At 42.9% G+C, this 20,482-nt stretch overlaps 1 protein-coding gene across 1 annotated transcript in view; it reads right to left on the bottom strand.

Annotated features, from left to right (window-relative positions):
- Nup188 (nucleoporin 188) overlaps positions 1-20,482 on the bottom strand; it is a 70,655-nt gene that overhangs the window by 37,814 nt on the left and 12,359 nt on the right. Inside the window, exons 2-13 of the mRNA XM_045132919.1 lie at positions 18,263-18,474; positions 15,862-15,976; positions 14,527-14,727; positions 9,414-9,503; positions 8,323-8,388; positions 5,400-5,519; positions 4,849-4,975; positions 4,046-4,198; positions 3,714-3,840; positions 3,354-3,441; positions 3,177-3,253; positions 2,427-2,541 (exon numbers count right to left, since the gene is read on the bottom strand). Coding sequence (XP_044988854.1) covers positions 2,427-2,541; positions 3,177-3,253; positions 3,354-3,441; positions 3,714-3,840; positions 4,046-4,198; positions 4,849-4,975; positions 5,400-5,519; positions 8,323-8,388; positions 9,414-9,503; positions 14,527-14,727; positions 15,862-15,976; positions 18,263-18,474 — 1,491 coding nt within the window. The remainder of the gene's footprint in view (positions 1-2,426; positions 2,542-3,176; positions 3,254-3,353; positions 3,442-3,713; positions 3,841-4,045; positions 4,199-4,848; positions 4,976-5,399; positions 5,520-8,322; positions 8,389-9,413; positions 9,504-14,526; positions 14,728-15,861; positions 15,977-18,262; positions 18,475-20,482) is intronic.

Below are 20,482 nucleotides of genomic sequence, written 5' to 3'. Positions count from 1 at the left end.
TACTTGTGAATATGTACACAAGTATACTCTAGGATCCCCAGCAACCAAATAAAAAGATGGGCATGGCCACACAGACTATAATCCCAGTCCTGTGGGAAGCAGAGGCAGGAGAATCGCAGGAACTCACTAGTCATCCAGTCTGACTAAAAATAGCAACTCTAGGCTAGTCATGGTGCATACCTTTAATTCCAGCACTTAGGAGGCAGAGGTAGGAGGATCACCATGAGTTCAAAGCCACCCTGAGACTACATAGTTAATACCAGGTCAGTCTGGGCTAGAGCAAAACCTTACCTTGAAAAATAAAATCAATTGATTAATTACAAAAAAACAAAAAGGAAACCAAAAACAAACAAACAACAACAAAAAAAACCCCAACACAACAAGTCTAAATTCAAGAAAAGATGACAGCCTGGTGTGGTGGCATACACTTTTAATCCCAGCTGAGGTAGGACAATTGTGAGTTTTAAGCCACCCTGATACTACCAAGTGAATTCTAGGTTAGCCTGGGATAGAGGGAGAACCTATCTTGGGGGAAAATAATGAGGTTTTTCAAGAAAATTTAGCTTGGCCATTAATCCAAGCACTTGGGAGGCCATGAGTTTGAGGCAGGCTTGGGCTACAAAGTAAGTTCCAGGGGCTAGAGTGAGACCCTGTTTAAAAACCAAAGAAGGGGGCAGGAAGATGGCTTAGTTCAAGAACTTGCCTACAAAGCCAGAAGACCCAGGTTAAAATCCCCAGTATCCACCCACCTAAGTCAGATGCATAAGGTGGTGCATGCATCTGGAGTTCGTTTACAGAGGTTGGATGCACTGGCATGCCCATTTTCTCTCTCTCTCAAATAAATAAATAATTAATTTAAAAAAGTTGTAAGGGCTGGGGGGATGGTTACCTGCAAAGCCAAAGGCCCCAGGTTCAGTTCCCCAGGACCCACATTAGCCAGATGCACAAGGGGGCACATGAGTCTGGAGTGCATTTGCAATGGCTGGTGGCCATGATGCGCCCATTCTCCCTCACATGACACGAAGTATCCATGTAAAGCCAGATATACAAAGTGGGATATGTTTCTGTAGTTTGTTTGCTGTGGCAGGAAGACCTGGAATGCCCATTCTCTCTCCCTGTCTCAAACAAATAAACAAACTAGCTAACTTAAATAGGTTTTGTTTTTGTTTTTCAAGATAGAATCTTACTGTAGCCCAGGCTGACCTGAAATTCACTATGGATTCTTAGGCTTACTTCAAACTCATGGAAATCCTCCTAACTCTGACTCCCAAGTGCTGGGATCAAAAGCATGCACCACCACACCCAGCTTAAAATATTTAAAAAAAAAAAATTAAAAAGCCAAGAAGGGGCTGGAGAGAGCACAATGGTTAAGGTATTTGCTTGTAAAGCTTAATGGCCCAGGTTCAATTCCCCAGTACCAACCAATGCAAAGCCAGATGCACGGTGGTGCAATGCATCTGGAGTTTGTTTGCAGCAGTTGGAAGCCCTGGAAGCTGGCACACCCATGTGCCCATCCTGTCTCCATATATATATACACATACACACACACACACATAATATTATATAGTGATATGTACACATACTTGCAAATAACTAAAAATTGCCCAAAAAACAGGGAGTGAGCATCTGCACACATATGTGCATAGATTATACATATACACTATGCACACTACACATGCATGAGTGAAAGAAAAGGACACATTGACTTAAAAAGACAGTGGCTGGAAAAAAAGGGCTGGAGAGATGGCTTAGCGGTTACAAGGCACTTGCCTGGAAAGCCTAAGGGCCCATGTTTGACTCTCCAGATCCCATGATAGCCAGACACACCACAGTGACGCAAGCACAAGGTCGCACATGCCTATTAGGTGGTGTAAGCATCTGGAGGGCGACTTAAGTGGCTGAGGCCTTAGAACACCAATTCTCTCTCTCTCAAATAATGTTTTTTTTTTTTTAAAGACAGTGAAGGGCTAGAGGGATGGCTTAGTTGTTAAGGCATTTGCCTGCAAGGCTAAAGGACCCAGGTTTGATTCCCCAGGACCCACGTTAGCCATATGCTCAAAAGGGTACATGTGTCTGGAGTTTGTTTCCAGTGGCTGGAGGACCTGGCACGCCCATCGTCTCTCTCCCTCTTTCTCTCTGTCAAATAAATAACTAAATAAAAACATTGTTTAAAAGACAGTGAAAACAACTTTCAACATGTACTGCAGAATTGATATTTCTCAACTTTTACCCTGTAAGCCTTCTGAGTATTATAAATAAACTCATATAACTAAGCAACAACTATAGAACATACTGGTATGTTGTATGTTCTCAACACACCAAAAGTGATGAAGCCACAGCTCCAGGTCAACTCATGTGCCCACAGATAAGACACCTATGGTAGCAGGAGGCAGAAAACTATTTCAAATTATGTGATCAGAACATACTTTGACGAGGGTGGTAATCAGGCGCAGAAAGGCAACAGTGACCCCATACTCCCCCTGAGGCTGTTCACTATTCATTAGCAGATTGCCATACCCTCCAGCATTCATCCCTTCCGCACTGGAAAAAGAGAGGCAGAGAGATAACATGAGAAACTTCAAGGCCTTAGGAATGTAATTACAGAACATTACGGTTATTGTCTAGATGGCTATAGCATAAAATTTAAAAGCTCTGCAAGGAAAATAATCAAATATAGGCAATTTTATATAGAGAGTATATATTAAAAACATGTTTCATTGATGTACAACTTTAAGAGGTTTAGGGGAAGTACCAAATGCATCATCAGGGAAGCATCTGTCCTACACACAGGAATGTGGAGTGAGCTAAGACAGAGCCTGATGTCAGTAGCTGGTCTACTGGGAGAGAAAACTCACAAACCCTCAGATCGAGTAAAATCAAACTGACTGCTTGAAAATAGGACATCAAGACTCTGGATGCTGACACCCCAGAATTTCTCAGCTGGAAAGTAAATGCCCACATTGCTTAGGTAGCTGCAGCTGGATAAGAACTCTGTCTCTCAGTGTGCCTGAAGAAGAAAACAGCTCTGGGTCCCATGTCCCTCATCTCCTTTACCTTGTCCTCATTCAATCTCAGGTCCAGGCAGAGAGAAGCTTCTTTAAAATGAGCAAAGCCTGGCTAGATCAGGGACAGTTCACTATAGGGAGTGTAATCTATCCATCCAGGACCTGGCTTACCTAATCATCTGACTCATGTTGGACACAGGATGGGCCACAAATGGTAAAAATCCTGTGTGACGAAGATCAGTCCAGACCTAGAAGAAGAAGGAAGAAGAATTAAGTGTTATCTTCTGGGGATTTGCAAACTACCATACTCCTTGGCTTTTGGAAGACTTGGCATTTGGAAGATCTCACCTTTGCTGGATTCCGGGCAGCCAAGACAGTTAAACAATTAACACAAGAAGCAATGACATCCACAGGGGGGGAGATGACTGTTGTCAACCTGGTTGGAGAACAAAACAGTGCACTAAAAATAGTGAATAACACAAGTGTTGCTATCACAAATATTTCCCAGTTCTCTTTCCACATTTCTGTCAGCAGGAATATAAAAACAGGAAAGCCCGCAGCAGGGAACACATAGCCAGCAGGGCTTCCCAAAGGAAAACATGTAGACTTGAACCCGAAGGGTGTATAGCCCGGTTCCTGGAAACCAGGAGACTCACTGCCGTAAGCTCTACTAAGCAGTTGTAGGTTAGCCAGCCACACAGGACTCACCGCTGCAGCAGCATGTAGATGCGGGATGTGATAGGCAGGAGACAATCTGCTATAGACAGATCTGTGCTAATGACCTTGTGGACCAGATCTATGATAGGTTTGACCCGTTGGCAGTGCTGAATCACATCTGAGAGGAAAGATGGCCTGTGACTTCACGATAAACCACTCTAAACAAAATCACTGAGTGCTCTCTGAGAACCAGGTAAACAAATCATACAAGTCCCAACCTTGATGGTTCTGAATTTTATCTTGAAATTCTGTCTATTCTCCAAATCCTCCAAACACGTCCACTCTTCCCTCCCTGTAGTCATCTCTCCGCAAGCTGACCTTACCTGCAGTCGAAACAACATGAAGCAGCATTTCAATCTCACAGGTAAAGAGGGTCCAGCTGCTGTAGGAGTATTCCCAGCGTACCAGGTAAGCCCTATCATCAAGCATGACCTGGCCCACAGTGCCTTGAGGAATGCGAAGATTCGTCTGACCTCCTACAAAAGACAGGAAGAGAGATCAGTGTAGTAACTGAGGACTCCACCAGACATAGACTTCCTTAATGGGCTACATAGCAAGATGCTCTCATAAAATGGGGAGAGGAAAGAAACTAGACAGGGATACAGCTCAGTGGTGGACCACTTACCAAGTGTACAAAAAGCTCTGGATTCAATCCACAGAAACAGAGCAAGAGATGACTGTACCCATCAACAAATCAACAAGCAGAGAGAAGAAAAGAAAGGTGCTTTATTTTATTTACTTTTATTTGACAGAGAGAAAGATGGAAAGAGGGAGACACACACACACACACACACACACACACACACACACAGAGAGAGAGAGAGAGAGAGAGAGAGAGAGAGAGAGAGAGAGAGAGAGAGAGAGAGAGAGAGGGAGAGGGGGAGGGAGAGAACACCAGGACCTCCAGCCACTGCAAACAAACACCAGATGCATGTACCATCTTGTGCATCTGGTTAATGTGGGACTTTGGGGAAACGAATCTGGGGTCCTTTGGCTTTGAAGGCAAATGCTTCAACTGCTAAGCCACCCCTCCAGCCCAGAAGGTGCTTTAACGGAACCTCACACAGGGGCTTCAGCCGGCAAGGATGTGGTCTAACTAGAACTTTGTATATGGGTACTATCTTACCCAGAGGGTACAGAAGTTTGGGTGTTTGCCTCCGCCAAAGAGTTCCATCTTCATGGGAGATTATATCATGGGGCTTGTGCTTATAAAGTTCATTGTAGAAAGACATTTTATCCAAGAAACTATAAACCTGCCACCATACAGAAAGAAACATAGTCACACATTCACCAATGGGACATGCACAAAATCTCACATCTGCTCTTTCAGACAGACTATATATGCAGGCTTTCCAAACTTCTCACCAGGCCACCACTGAGGCTCTTGGAATTGCCTTCTGCTCTCCTCAGCTAATCTTCACCCAACTCATCAGACCCAGGCCTCACTCCACTCAGTTTCTCACCTTTACTTTGATAAGTTAGGACCTTCTACATATACCTGGTTTTGTGTGATCTCTCACTCTTTACACTTGGTGTTATTCTCACTGTGTACCACTGGCATCTATCTTTCCACTTCAGACAAATACACATCGATACAGAACTCACAAGGGATTCACAGGGAAAGGACCTCAGTAATGCCCCACTCCTAGTCTTCCTGGATCTGACTGGATAACTCACCTTTTTGGCAGTGGACTTCCCTGACACAAGGGCTCGGAGCAATTGCAAGAGTGGGGAAAGGAGGTGGGGAAACATCCCACAAACACTGTCCAGAATGATGCCAAGGCCAGAGGTTGGCTCCTATGGTGAAAGCAAAGAGATTATTTCTCTTCAGAATTGCCCAGCAACCTTCAGAAAATCGAGAATTAATCCTTCCCTAATCATCTAAGACCTTCATATTTCTGCTGAGACAAGGATTATCAGAATGATTTATTCATGACATGAAAAAGAATGCAATCCAGCACTCTTTCTATAGGAAGACAACATGCTCCTGGGTGATAAAACATGTCAGCACTTACTCACACACATAAGAAATGCTCAATCTAAATCCTAGTTTATAGCTGCTCCTCTTAGGGATACTGTGATCTTCTGTAACAGTAAGATGCAACTCAAAAAAAAAAAAAATTGATCTACCATATGACTCAGCTATAGCACTCCTAGGCATATACCTAAGGACTCATCCCATTTCCTTAGAAGTATGTACTCAACCATGTTTATTGTTGCTCAATTCATAATAGCTGGGAAATGGAACCAGCCCAGATGTCCTTCAACTGATGAGTGGATAATGAAGATGTGGTGCATTTGTACAATGGAGTTCTACGCAGCAGTAAAGAAAAATGAAGTTATGAAATTTGCAGGAAAATGGATGGATCTAGAAAGGATCATACTAAGTGAGGTAACCCAGGCCCAGAAAGCCAAGCACCACATGTTCTCTCTCATATGTGGATCCTAGCTACAGATGATTGGGCTTCTGTGAGAGAAGGAAAAAACTCAGTACAAGAGGCCAGTAAGCTAAAAAGGAGATATAAAGGGAAGAGAAAGGAAGGGAGGAGGGTACTTAATAGGTTGGTATTGTATATATGCAAGTAGAAGAATAGATTAATGGGGGTGAAAAGGCCCAAAGAGAGGTCAGGGGAAGAGACTGAGTAAAGGAAAGGTGGAGGGAGGGCTACTCAAAATCTAAGAGGATGCAAATAAATCATATGGAATCCTCCAGTTTCGGACAATGGAACACTCAGCAGTCATAGGTCGCTGTTAGAAAATTTTCAGTGCCAGGGATGGGATACCTCCAGTGAGTTGTTGGCCAGGAAGGTCCCTGATGCCTCCAAAACACTATAGGCCATTGCCAAGGCCCTTGGTTTCCTACCAGGAATAGATGGTAAGACCCTATTGCTGAAGACTTCACATACTTGGCCTGCAAGGCCACTGAGAAATCCTGCTGGAACTGAGCTGATAATCTCCTCCATGTAGACCAGCTGACAGAAAGCTGGAAGAAGCCATTCTACATGTAGTTCAATGGGAGAAATAGATACCACCAGTGAAGATACTCAACAGTGGACAATGCAAGCCTTATAATTGGCCAGCCAGCCCAAATGAGCCAACGGGTGCAATAGTGGCACATCTGTCATGGTGGAAACCAACTGCCCTCCAACTGGACTACAGGCCCACTCCATGGGGGAAAACACATCCCTGATACTGAAAACTTAAAACAGGGGTAGTCAAGAGCCCTAGGGGTGTAACATCTGCTGATGTATGGAAAAATGTATATAGTATGCTTATCACACTGCCCAGTAAGCACCTCTCTTAATATTGATACCCTTATATTAATGCTACTCTCACTTTGGGTACAGAATGTTCTCTTTTCAGATGGCAGTGACTTTGGGATAACTCAGAAGGTATCATAGTGCTGGAAAGAAGTGACTGGAGTACTGACTAACATCTAGATCACATCTTCCAAGGTTCAGGGTCCAATGTGGAAGAGGTGGCGGAAAGCATGTAAGAGCCAAAGGAAGGGTAGGACTCCATACAACGTGCTCCCTCCAGACATAAAATGGCCTGGATATCAATGACCTCATAGTGCTTGACACTACCTACACAAGACCATCATAAAAGGAGGAAAAGACCATGACATCAAAATAAAAGAGAGACTGATTGAGATGGGGAGAGGATATGATGGAGAATGGAATTTCAAAGGGGAAAGTGTGGGGGGGTATTACCATGGGATACTTTTTATAATCATGGAAAATTTAATAAAAATTGAGGAAAAAAAAAAAAAAGGCCGGGCATGGTGGTGCTGGCCTTTAATCTCAGCACTGGGAGGCAGAGGTAGGAGGACCTCTGTGAATTCAAGGCCACCCTGAGACTACATAGTGAATTCCAGGTCAGTCAGGGCTAGAGTGAAGCCCTACCTTGAAAAACCAACCCCCCCCCCCCCCGAAAAAAAGGAAGGTAAGATCCATAGTGTCAGATTAGGTCCAGCTGTGATAAAAGGGGAAACAGACTTAGCAGCTGGATCCTGAGGCTGGAGGCTGCTGTCAATGCCAGCACCAAATACTGATGGGAGGCTATTGTCTCCAAAGCTAGTTCACAACAGTCACAATTTGTAAGACACAGCTTCAGTCCTATACCAGTGCTTTCAAGAGCTGTTGGAATCCTGGTACCTACAAGAATGTCACTGTGAAAGATTTAGTTAACATACTGGCTGCTAATATTACTGTGATAAACTGGTTAATGATTTGGGCTGGAGATTCAGGTCAGAAAGAACTGAGCCCTAAGTCTTTCTTTCCATCTGAGTGACCTTGGGCAAATCATCTTTATCATATGCAAAATGGTGTTAATAATAGTGTCTATTTCCCAGGTTAGATGAGAAAATACACACACATGTTAAATGTAAAACAATACATAAAGTGCAGGATATGGGGGCTCTAACCTTTACTCCCGCCTTTGGGAGGCTGGGGTAGGGTTAGTAGGAGTCCCAGGCCAGCCTGGGCTAGAGCAAGACCCTGCATACGAAACAAAACGACAAAACCCGACAATCCAAAATGTTTGATAAATCCTTTTGCTCCAGAGACTGTTACAGTATAACTCATTCCAATGTACTTACTGTTCCCCAAAACAGTTCTGGAAGAGAAGGGTCTGCCAGGACTTCACATGCTGTGTCAATGACATCCTGTTAGGACAGGGAAGAAGTTATCTATTTACCTTGGATAAACCAGTCTTTTTTAATGTACTCTGGTGACAGTAAAATCACAAACAGACCCTACCTCAAAAAACCAAAACAACAAACCAACCAACAAAAACCCCCACATAAACAGAAACCAGGTGCCTTTAATCCCAGTATTCAGGAAGCAGAGGTAGGAGAATCTCCATGAGTTCCAGGCCACCCTGAGACTACATAGTGAATTCCAGGTCAACCTGAGCTAGATTGAGACCCTATCTCAAAAAACAAACAAACAAAAAACACAAACAGACGACTAGAGGTGGAATAGTGGATATGGCACTTGTCTGTGAAGTCTAAGGACCCAAATTCAAGTCCTCAGTACCCATACAAGCCAGATGTACAAGGTAGTGTATTTGTCTGGAGTTTGTTTGCAGTGGCTGGAGGTCTGGGTGCCCCCATTCTCTTTGTGCCTCTTTGTTTCTCTAAAATAAATAAAAAATCTTAAAAACAAAACAACAGCAAAAAAAAAAAAAAAAAAAAAACCACAGAGCAGGGTGTGGTGGTACATGCCTTTTATCCCAGCACTCAGTAGGCAGAGGTAGGAGTATTGCTGTCAGTTCAAAGCTAGCCTGAGACTACATAGTAAATTTCATGTGACCCTACCTCTAGAAAAATATATTTTTTAAGTCTATTTGCAAGCAGAGAGAAAAAAAATGGGCATGCAACAGCCTCCTGCAAATACAAATGAATTCCAGACTCAGGTGCAACCTTGTGCATCTGACCTTACAAGGGTACTATGAATTTGAACCTGGGCTGCCAGGCTTTGCAAACAGGTACCTTTACCCACTGAGCCATCTCTCCAGCCTTAAAACTTTTATTTACATAACCAGCATATTCTGGTTTTGCTACTGTTAATATATTACTTGGCAGTAAGATAATAAGTGAAAATGTAATCAGTTAACATGTAAACGACATAAACTACCAGATCTGAAGAACAAGACAGCAATGCTGGACAGGAGACAGCGGACACTGACCTGCTGACTGCCGAGGGTGTGCAGCTCCAGTGAGGTCAGCACGAAGGAGAGGAGCCCGTACACACACATGCACGCGGTGCTCGTGGTGCACTGCAACGGCAAAGGACCCGTGACTCGCTCTAAGCCCATCATTTCCCCAGACTCAGCACACTATACTCCTGCTACATTGTAAACAAATAAACGTCCATAACTTCCCAAGTTTATTTACAAGGTTAGGAAGACAAAGGAAGAAAAGAGAAAACACTAAGACAGCTAAAAGCAAAATTCAAATAAGCATTTTCAAACGGTCAATGCTTGTGTGGGTAAAAAGAAAACTATATCCAACCAAGCGAAGACAAATAGGCTGTATGAGCTACTACAAATAACATAGCCATCAACACTCAGCAAGCAGGGCCTGGTGGCTGAGGGTTCATGGGTTTCTTTGTTTGTTTTCTTTTATTTTCTTTTTCATTCTGTTTCTTTTCTTTTTCTGAGGTAGAATCTAACTTAGGCTGACCTGAATTCACTATGCAGTCTCAGGGTGACCTCAAACTCACAATGATCCTCCTACCTCTGCCTCCCAAGTGCTGGGACTAAAGGCATGTGCTGCCATATCCGGCTTGTTTTCTTTAAAAAAAATTTTTTTTTAAATTTATTAGTAAGAGAGAATGAGAATGGGGATGTGAGGGCTTCTTGCCACTGCAAATGAACTCCTGATGCATATGCCACCTTGTGCATCTGGCTTTACACAGGTACTAGGGAATTAAAACTGAGCTTATTAGGCTTTGAACGCAAGCGCTTTAACAGCTAAGCAATCTCTCCAGGCCCTCTTTTTTGCTGTTGTTTTTCTTTACTCTTTTTTTTTGGGGGGGGGGATTTGAGAAAGGGTCTCACTCTAGCCCAGGCTGACCTGGAACTCACACTGTAGTTCTAGGCTGGCCTCAAACTCACATCAATTCTACCTCTGCCTCCCAAGGGCTGGGATTAAGGCATTTGCCACCATGCATGGCTTTCTTTTTCTTTTGGAACTTTTTTTGAAAGAGAGAGCTGGTGCACTGCAAAGGACACAGTGAAAAAAGCAAAGAGGCAACCTACAGAATGGGAAAAAATCTTCACCAGCTATATATCTGATAGAGGATTAATATCTGGGATATACAAAGTACTCAGAAAGTTAACTAATAAGGAATCAAACAAGCCAATCAAAAAATGGGCTATGGTTGGGGAGGTAATATGATGGAGAATGGAATTTCAAACGGGAAAGTGTGGGGGTGGGGAGGGAGGGAATTACCATGGGATATATTTTATAATCATGAAAAATGTTAGTAAAAATTAAAAAAAAAAAAAGGGCTATGGGGCTGGAGAGATGGTTTAGCGGTTAAGCACTTGCTTGTGAAGCCTAAGGACCCTGGTTTGAGGCTCAATTCCCCAGGTCCCACGTTAGCCAGATGCACAAGGGGGCGCACGCGTCTGGAGTTCGTTTGCAGAGGCTGGAAGCCCTGGCGCACCCATTCTATCTCTCTCCCTCTAGCTGTCTTTCTCTCTGTGTCTGTCGCTCTCAAATAAATAAATTTAAAAAAATGGGCTATGGAGCTAAATAGAACATTCTCAAAGGAAGAAATACGAATGGCATATAAGCATCTAAAAAAATGTTCTACATCACTAGTCATCAGAGAAATGCAGATTAAAACTACATTGAGATTCCATCTCACTTCTGTCAGATTGGCCACCACCATGAAAACAAATGATCATAAATGTTGGCGGGGATGTAGAAAAAGAGGAACCCTTCTACCCTGCTGGTGGGAATGCAATCTGGTCCAGCCATTGTGATCAGTGTGGAGGTTCCTAAAACAGGTAAAGATTGATCTACCACATGAGCCAGCTATAGCACTCCTAGGCATATATCCAAAGGAATCATCTCATTTCCTTAGAAGTACGTGCTTAACCATGTTTATTGCTGCTCAATTTATAATAGCTGGGAAATGGAACCGGCCTAGATGTCCTTCAACTGATGAGTGGATAATGAAGATGTGGCACATTTATATATGGAGTTCTACTCAGCAGTAAAGAAAAATGAAGTTATGAAATTTGCAGAAAAATGGATGGACCTGGAAAGGATTATACTAAGTGAGGTAACCCAGGCCCAGAAAGCCAAGTGCCTCATGTTCTCTCTCATATGTGGATCCTAGCTACAGATGATTGGGCTTCTGCGTGAGAATGAAAATACTTAGTAGCAGAGGCCAGTAAGTTAAAAAGGAGACATAAAGGGAAGAGAAAGGAAGGGAGGAGGGTACTTAATAGGTTAATATTGTATATATGTAAGTACAATGATTGTGATGGGGAGGTAATATGATGGAGAATGGAATTTCAAGGAGAAAGTGGGGGGAGGGGGAAAATAACATGGGATTTTTTTTTATAATCATGAAAAATGCTAATAAAAATTAAAAAAAAAAAAAAAAGAGAGAGCTGGGCATGGAAAGCACACACAGAGGTAGGAGAATCATCATGACTTCAAGGCCGCCATGACACTACATAGTGAATTCCAGATCAGCTTGGAATAGAGTGAGACCCTATCTCAAAGAACCAAAAAGAGAGCTGCAGAGATGGCTTGGCGGTTAAGTGCTTGCCTGTGAAGCCTGTGAGGCTCAATTCCCCAGGAGCCACGTTAGCCAGATGCACAAGGGGCTCACGTATCTGGAGTTTGTTTGCAGTGGCTAGAGGCCCTGGCGTGCCCATTCTCTCTCTCTCCCTTTTCCCTCTCAAATAAAGAAAGAAAGAAAGAACCAAAAAGAGGGGGGAAAAAAAGGGAAAGAGAAAGAGACAGAGAAGGAATGGGCAAGTCAGAGCCTCTAGTCACTGCAAATGAACTCCAGGCACATGTGCCACCTTGTGCATCTGGCTTTACATAGGTATTGGGCTTTGCAGGCAAGTACCTTAACTAGTTAGCCTTCTTTCTATCCTCTTTTTTATTTTTAAAAGAATAAATTTTTTAAAAAATCTTGTGTGTGATGCTCACATTTGATACAAGGCTAGGCTAGTACTCTGACAATGAGCTAAATGCCCCAAACAAAAGACTTTATACACACATACACACACACACACACACACATTTTTTTTTTTTGAGAGGGGGGTTGAGGTAAGGTCTCACTCTAGCCAAGGCTGACCTGGAATTCACTATGTAATCTCACGGTGGCCTGGAACTCACGGTGATCAGAATGCTGTGCTTTTGTTTGTTTATTTTAAGGTAGGATCTCGCTCTAGCCCAGGCTGACCTGTAATTCACTATGTAGTCTCAGTTTGCCCTCAAACTCAGGGCGAGCCTTCTACCTCTGCGTCCCAAGTGCTGGGATTAAAGGCATGCACAAGGGCTTAAATGTATTTTTTATTTGCAAAGAGAGAGAAAGAGAGCAAGAGAGAAAAGAGCCTCTTGCCACTGCAAATGAACTTCAGGGGCATGCGTCACTTTGTGCATCTGACTTTATGTGGTTACTGGGGAATCATACATGGGCTGTCAGACTTTGCAACCAAACAACATTAACCACTGAGCCATTTCTCCAGGCCCCCAAAAGACTTACACTTGTACCACTTTTTGCATGTAGCTTACACTGGTATTGGGAAATTGAAGCTGGGTCTTCAGACTTTGCAAGCAACCACCTTTAACAATGAGCCATTATCCTAGTCCCAAGAGTTAAATATTTAGAGCAGCTTATTCATTCATGCATTCTCTCTCTTCTTACAAATGAGTAAGTAATTTAAAATAAATTAATAATAATAAAAGATGCTGGTAAAAGTGCTGGGAACACAGTGTATTCATTGTAAATATCCTATAAAGGCTAACTTAAATAGCTGAGTCAGAAAATCGTTAAGTTCAAGGCTGGTCCCTGGTGAAGGACTCAGAAAGCCATAATAAGCCTCAGAATCATCAACAGGTCTAAGTTTCTGCTTCCCAGCAAGGTCAGTTTCCTGATAAAGGGGAACAGAGCGTCTGCACCATGTGTTCCTGTGGTCATAGATAAGTTTGCTTAAAATAAGTTTGTTAAAGTTCCTCAAATACACATAGCCAATTACAATAAAGGTTACCTAATCTGCTTGGAATCCCCCTAGTCCCCTGCCCACCAGCTTTGCCCACCAGTATCCTAAGCCTATCAGAAAAATATAAGTGCAATTACTGCTTAAATCAACCAATCATGTAACCATTCCCCTACTTCTTTGTTCACATCCCTATAAAAAACCTGCCCGGGCTGGAGAGATGGCTTAGCAGTTAAGCGCTTGCCTGTGAAGCCTAAGGACCCTGGTTCGAGGCTCGGTTCCCCAGGTCCCACGTTAGCCAGATGCACAAGGGGGTGCACGCGTCTGGAGTTCATTTGCAGTAGCTGGAAGCCCTGGCACGCCCATTCTCTCTCTCTCCCTCTATCTGTCTTTCTCCCTGTGTCTGTCGCTCTCAAATAAATAAATAAAAAATGAACAAAAAATATTTAAAAAAAGAAAAACCTGCCCCTTGCTGTTCAGGGCTCTTGTACAGATCCACTGTGGTGGTGAATTCAAGAGTCCAAGCTTCAGCCCGAAATAAAGCTCTTTGCTGTTACATACGTGTCTGACTCTCGGTGGTCTTTGGGGATTCCGTGATCTGGGCATAACAATGGCAGCACATGCCTTTAATCTCAGCACTGGGAAGGCTGAAGTAAAAGGATGGTCATGAGTTTGAGGCCAACCTAGAGCTACAAAATGAGCTCAAAGTCACCCTGGGGAAGAGAAGGGGACAGGAAGTAGGGAGATGGTTCAGTGGTTAAAGGAACTTGCATGCAAAACCTGCCAGCCCAGGTTTAATTCCCCAGCTCTCACATAAAGCCTAGTCTGGTAACTTGTTTGCAGTGAAAAGAACCACTGTCTCAAAGGTAAAACAAAGAACCTCAAAGATGTCTTCTGATCTACACACACACACACACACACACACACACACACACACACACATACACAGTGACACAAATATACAGAAAACACAAACAAGTAAATAAATATTGAAATAAAGCATCATCACAGATCTTTACCTCACTACTATAGTTCACACCATGATTCTCAGAGTTCCACCCTGCTCTTTTCCTATTCTCATGCTCAACCACCAGCAGCTTTGACTTACATCATTTCCACCACTGGCAAGGGACCGGAGCAGTCGGGTCAAGTACTGAAACACATTCAGCTGGATGGCTGTGCCACCTATCTTCCTGACCACACTGCTTGTCTCTTCTGGGTTTAGGGTGTGACGGAGAAGAGCCCAGGCCAAAAGTACTGGGGCATGATGTGGAATGTCTCCAAAGGTCAACATCAAATGGTCCATTTCCTAATGAGGGAGAAAATAAATCTATGTGAAAGGATCAAGATTCCTCAACACTGGGGCTATAGCATTTATGACGTTATAGCAACCATCATTACCTGCTTAACAACTGAATAATATTAAGTCCACCATTGATTCCCCAGGACCCACATAAGCCAGATGCACAAGGTGGCGCATACATCTGGAGTTCATTTGCAGTGGCTAGAAGCCCTGGCACACCTTTTCTCTCTCTCTCTCTGCCTCTTTACCTCTCTCAAATAAATAAGTAAATAAAATTTTTTTTAAATATTTGAAAAAATCTTGAGCTGGAGAAATGGGTCAGTGGTTGAGGCACTTGCCTCCAAAGTGTAAGGACCCAGATCCAGTTCCCCAGTACCCATGGAGAGCTGGATGCACAAAGTGGTACATGCATCTGGAGTTCATTTGCAGGAACTAGAAGCTTTGGCATGCCCATTTTCCCTCTTTCAGTTCTCTCACTCTCTCCTTGGAAATAAAATATATTTTTAAAGATTTTTATCTATCTATCTATCTACCTACCTACCTACCTACCTACCTACCTACCTACCTACCTACCTATATATCTGAGACAGAGAAAGAGGGAGGGAGAGGGAAAGGGAGAGAGAAAGAATGGGCATGCCAGGGCCTCTAGCTACTGCAAACAATCTTCAGATGAATGTGCCACCATGTGCATCTGGCTTACATGGGACCTGGAAAATCAAACCTGGGTCCTTAGGCTTCACAAGTATGCATCTTAACTGCTAAGACATCTCTCCAGCCCATAAACAAAGTATTTTTTAAAAAATCTTGCCAGACGGCAAGGCCACTAAAAAATTGCTCAATCATGTTTATTGCCACTCAATTCACAACAGCTGGGAAATGGAACCAGCCTAGATGTATCTCAATTGATGAGTGGATAATGAACACATGGCACATTTACACAATGGAGTTCTACTCAGCAGTAAAGCAAAATGAAGCAAAACGATGGCTTTTAATCCCAGCACTCGAAAGGCAGAGGTAGGTGAATCACTGTGAATTCGAGGCCACCTTGAGACTACATAATAAATTCTCGGGCTACAGCAAGCCCTTACGAGGGAGGGAGGGAGGGAGGGAGGAAGGGAGGGAAGATTCATCCAGGTGTACCTGACAAATAATCCCATCCTGAGCAAACTGGTGCAGTTCTCTCCTATCATCCAAGGCACACTTATGTAAGGACTCGATATCCATGCCTTCCACCAGGATAAGAGCACTGAAGTACCTGGAAAGAAAAACCCATACCATGGTTTCATGTTGGATTCAAAGTTTACTTTTACCCAGTCTGCACCTGCCTTGCTGGCACGGTGTTAATCCCCAGCAGTAGACACATGTCATTAAACGTACATACTGTTTCCATATATTCTCTGCTATTCTGTTTGCTTTTCAAGGTGACATGCTAGCTGCCTTATCGGTAAGGCATCAGTCTGCTACCTATGCACACAGAATCAGCAACTCTAATTCTAACTCCTCTCTGCTCTTCCTCAAGATTGAATAAGTTCAATACTCTCATATTTAAACTCCTTGGATGATTAACCTTTATATGCATATATGAAAGTATTAGAAATTAAAAAAGAAAAAAGTTGGGGAGATGGCTCAGAGGTTATTGTTGCTTGCTTGTAAAGCCTGCGTGCCCAGGTTTGACTTCCTGGTTCTTAAGTAAAGCCAAATGCACAAGGTAACACATTAATCTGGAGTTCCTTTGCAGTGGCAAGAGACCCTGGGGCACCCATTCATATTCTTTGTCTATCTCTGTTTGCAAATAATAAAAAAATTTTTTGTACACCCCTACTCCTCTCTCTTTCTATTCCCAAGTAAATAAATAAAACATCTGAATGTCTTGAATTTAGATGAGATATAAGACACTTCACTATCAAAAAGTCACTAATGATCATTTGTTTCATTGCCTTTTGGCTAGACTGAAATATAAAATGCTAATGAAGGCTGGGGAGATGGTTTAATGGATAAAGCACTCATTGCTCAAGTTTGAGTACCCAAATTTGACCCCCAGACCTCACATAAAAAGCCAGGAGACATGGCAGGCTTCTGTAATCCCAGAATGCTGACAGGATGCAAACACAAGATGGGATGTGGAGACAGGAGAATTTCCCAGAAGCTCTAGAGGGAGAAACCCTACCTCCAGCAGACAGATAGGGAAGGACTGACATGAAAGTCATTCTCTGACCTCTACAAGTACTCAGTGGCACATGCATGCACATACACACAAATAACACTTTTTTTTTGGGGGGGGGGGTTGAAGGAGGGTCTCACTCTAGCCCAGGCTGACCTGAAATACACTCTGTATTCTCAGGGTGGCCTCAAACTCATGGCAATCCTCCTACCTCTGCCTCCTGGGTGCTGGGGTTAAAGGCATATGCCACCACAACTGGCTAACACATTTTTTAAAAAGTCACTAATGAGGTCTAGGAAGCTGGTTCAGCAGGTAGAGGCACTTGCTTGCAAAGCCTACTGGCCTGGGTTCACTTCCTCAGTACCTATGTAAAGCCAGATGCACAAAGTGTTGCATGTATCTGGAGTTGGATTGAAGTAGCAAAAAACTCTGGCTTCCTACTCTATCTCCTCTCTTTCTCTCTCTCAAATAAATAAATTTTTACAAAAAGTTTATGAGTCTTTTCTCTGTTTTCACATTAAACTTTTAATTCTAAAGGTAGTTCTTTGGTTTTTTTGTGGAACAGAGAATCAAACTCAAGTCTGTATGAGCCACATATACACTCCATCACCCAGCTAGACCTACTTCCATCACATCCCACTTTGAGCTGCCAAATTTCAAGTGCTAGATACTGATATGTGGCTGTGTCTCCCACACAGGGCAGCATAGATATAGACCTAGTGCTGAAGGATTTTATGGCCACCATTTATGCCTGACATGTAAAGGGTCTTATTTCTCAAGTGTATTTCTTCAAAGAGGGAACAGGCCTGAAAACATGGATATATCTCCATGGCCACCAGTAAAGGAAAAATAAGAAATTCAAAGTCGCCAGGCATGGTAGCGCACGCCTTTAATCCCAGCACTCGGGAGGCAAAGGTAGGAGGATCATAGTGAGTTTAAAGCCACCCTGAGACTACATAGTACTAGAATTCCAGGTCAGCCTGAGCTAGAGTGAGACCCTACCTCGAAAAAAAATAAAAAAGAAAGAAATTCAAAGTCCATAGATGAAGATCCAAAAGAGGGCAGAGAATATAATATATATGACTTGCTTATTACTATCTTCTTAGCATTCACATAGTGCTTGGCCTGTAACAGATGCTCAATAACTGTATTTTGTTAACTGAATGGCTCTTTAGATGAGGACTAAGAACATGTCCTCTTACTCTCAATCCTTACTTCCTGTATGAACTAACATGTCAGCACATCCATTTATTTCCCCACTCATTGAAAGAAAAATATGTTTCCCCTCATCCATTTACAGAATTTACAGAACCACTGTAGTATCAATCAATGGTCTAAACACTTTACAAGCTCCATAACCTGCTATTCATTCAGACTCACCCAATCCTATCTATAAAAGGATCCATAGTTTCATCCACCAGATGCCGATTAGTCTGCCGGCTGCCAAATCCTTGCTCTTTGAACATCTTCGTTAATACCAATAGGTCACTAGGTGCCATCTCAAAGTACGCATAATGAAGGAAAATAATTTCTAGCAGCATGGATTGCTCCCGGAGGCACTGAACAAACCAGCGAGACACCTGGCGCTCAGTCTGCACCAACAATAAAGAAAAATAAGAGAGAAAAACATTGAGAATGAAAAAACTATTACTTAAATATATCAGGCAGGGGTGGTACCACAGGCCTTTAGTACCAGTGCTCAAGAGGCTAAGGTAGGAAGATCACATGAGTTCAAGGCCAGTGTGCGAAATAGTGACTTCCAGATCATCCAGGGCTAAAGTGAGACCTTGTCTTGAAAAAAAAACAAATATAAATATATACACACATATGTGTTATTTTGATTATACATGCAGAAGTTCTTAAAAATATAGGAATAAACTATAAAAAGGTCTTCCTTCTTAACATCCAATAATCTATACCACTACAGAAGCAACCAGTCATAGATTTTTGTCTTGTTTCAGCAATATACCATACATATGCACAACTTACTGACACCTTACTTTATTCATCTAACAATACATCTCAAGAATTATTTCCCTTAACAGTATATTTAAAAATTCTTATAGATCCAGCTTGTGGATTTGCCACACAATCAACTAGCCAACTCAGTATTTTTTTTTCCAAGGTAGGTCTCGCTATAACCCAGGCTGACCTAAAATTCATTCTGTAGTCTCAGGGTGGCCTTGAACTCACAGCCATCCTCCTAATTACCTCGGCCTCCGGAGTGCTGAGATTAAGGGTGTGCATCACCATACCTGACTCACCTCATCAGTTATTTATTTATTTATTTTTAATATTTTAAAAAAAAATTTTTTTAATTAATTCATTTGAGAGCGACAGACACACACAGAAAGACAGATAGAGGGAGAGAGAGAATGGGCATGCCAGGGCTTCCAGCCTCTGCAAACGAACTCCAGACACGTGCGCCCCCTTGTGCATCTGGCTAACGTGGGACCTGGGGAACCAAGCCTCGAACCGGGGTTCTTAGGCTTCACAGGCAAGCGCTTAACCGCTAAGCCATCTCTCCAGCCCAGTTTTTTATTTATTAACTAGAGACAGAGATGGAGAGAGAGATAATGGATAAACCAGGGCCTCTCTCTGCTGCAAATGAACTCCAGATGCATGTGCCACATTGTGCATCTTGCTTGTTGGTTCTGGGTAATAGAACCTGGGTCCTTAGGCTTTGCAGGCAAGTGCCTTAACCATTAAGCCATCTCTCCAGTCCATACCTGATCATGTTGCATAGAATTGCAGTGCATATTACTGTTCTAATTTACTTCTCCAAGCCCACTGAGAAGGGTACTTGGACATTATCTAATTAATTAATTCATTCATTCAATTTAGCTTAGTGTTCTGAGATAAGGTCTCACACTATGAAGCTGAGCATGACCTTGAAGTCCCATCTTCCTGCTCTGCCTCTTAAGTGTTGAGACTATAGGCATTCACCACCACACCCATCTGGCTACCAGTCTTTTGCTAATAAAAGCATGATATAAACCAGGCGTGGTGGCCCACACCTTTAATCCCAGCACTCAGGAGGCAGAGGTAGGAGGGTCACCTTGAGTTTAAGGCCATCCTGAGAGTACATAGTGAATTCCAGGTCAGCTTGAACGAGAACAAGAGCCTACCTTGACAAAAAAACAAACAAACAAACCATGTTATAGCTGAGCATGGTGGCACAAACCTTTAATCCCAGCATCCAGGAAACAGAGGTAGAAAAATGGCTGTGAGTTCAAGACCAGCCTTGGACTACATAGTGGGTACCAGGTCAGCCTAGGATAGAGCAAGACCCTACCCTGAAAAAAAAATATATATATATATAGAAGCTGGAGTCTCTCAGTGATTAAGAGCACTTGTCAGACTGGACAGATGGCTTCATGGTTAAGGCACTTGCCTGCAAAGCCAAAGGACCCAGGTTCAATTTCCCAGGATGTAAGCCAGATACACAAGGGGTACATGCATTTGGAGTTCGTATATAGTGACTAGAAGCCCTGGTGCACCCATTCATACTCTCTTCCTCTCTGTCTCAAATAAATAAAGAAAAATAAAATATTTTTTTAGCCAGGCGTGGTGGTGCATGCCTTTAATCCCAGCACTCCG

The sequence above is a fragment of the Jaculus jaculus genome, chromosome 1 (genome assembly GCF_020740685.1).
Source record: "Jaculus jaculus isolate mJacJac1 chromosome 1, mJacJac1.mat.Y.cur, whole genome shotgun sequence".
NCBI classification, from domain to species: Eukaryota; Metazoa; Chordata; class Mammalia; order Rodentia; family Dipodidae; genus Jaculus; species Jaculus jaculus.
Note: the sequence above shows the minus strand (reverse complement) of the source record. Positions and strands in the feature narration are given on the sequence as shown.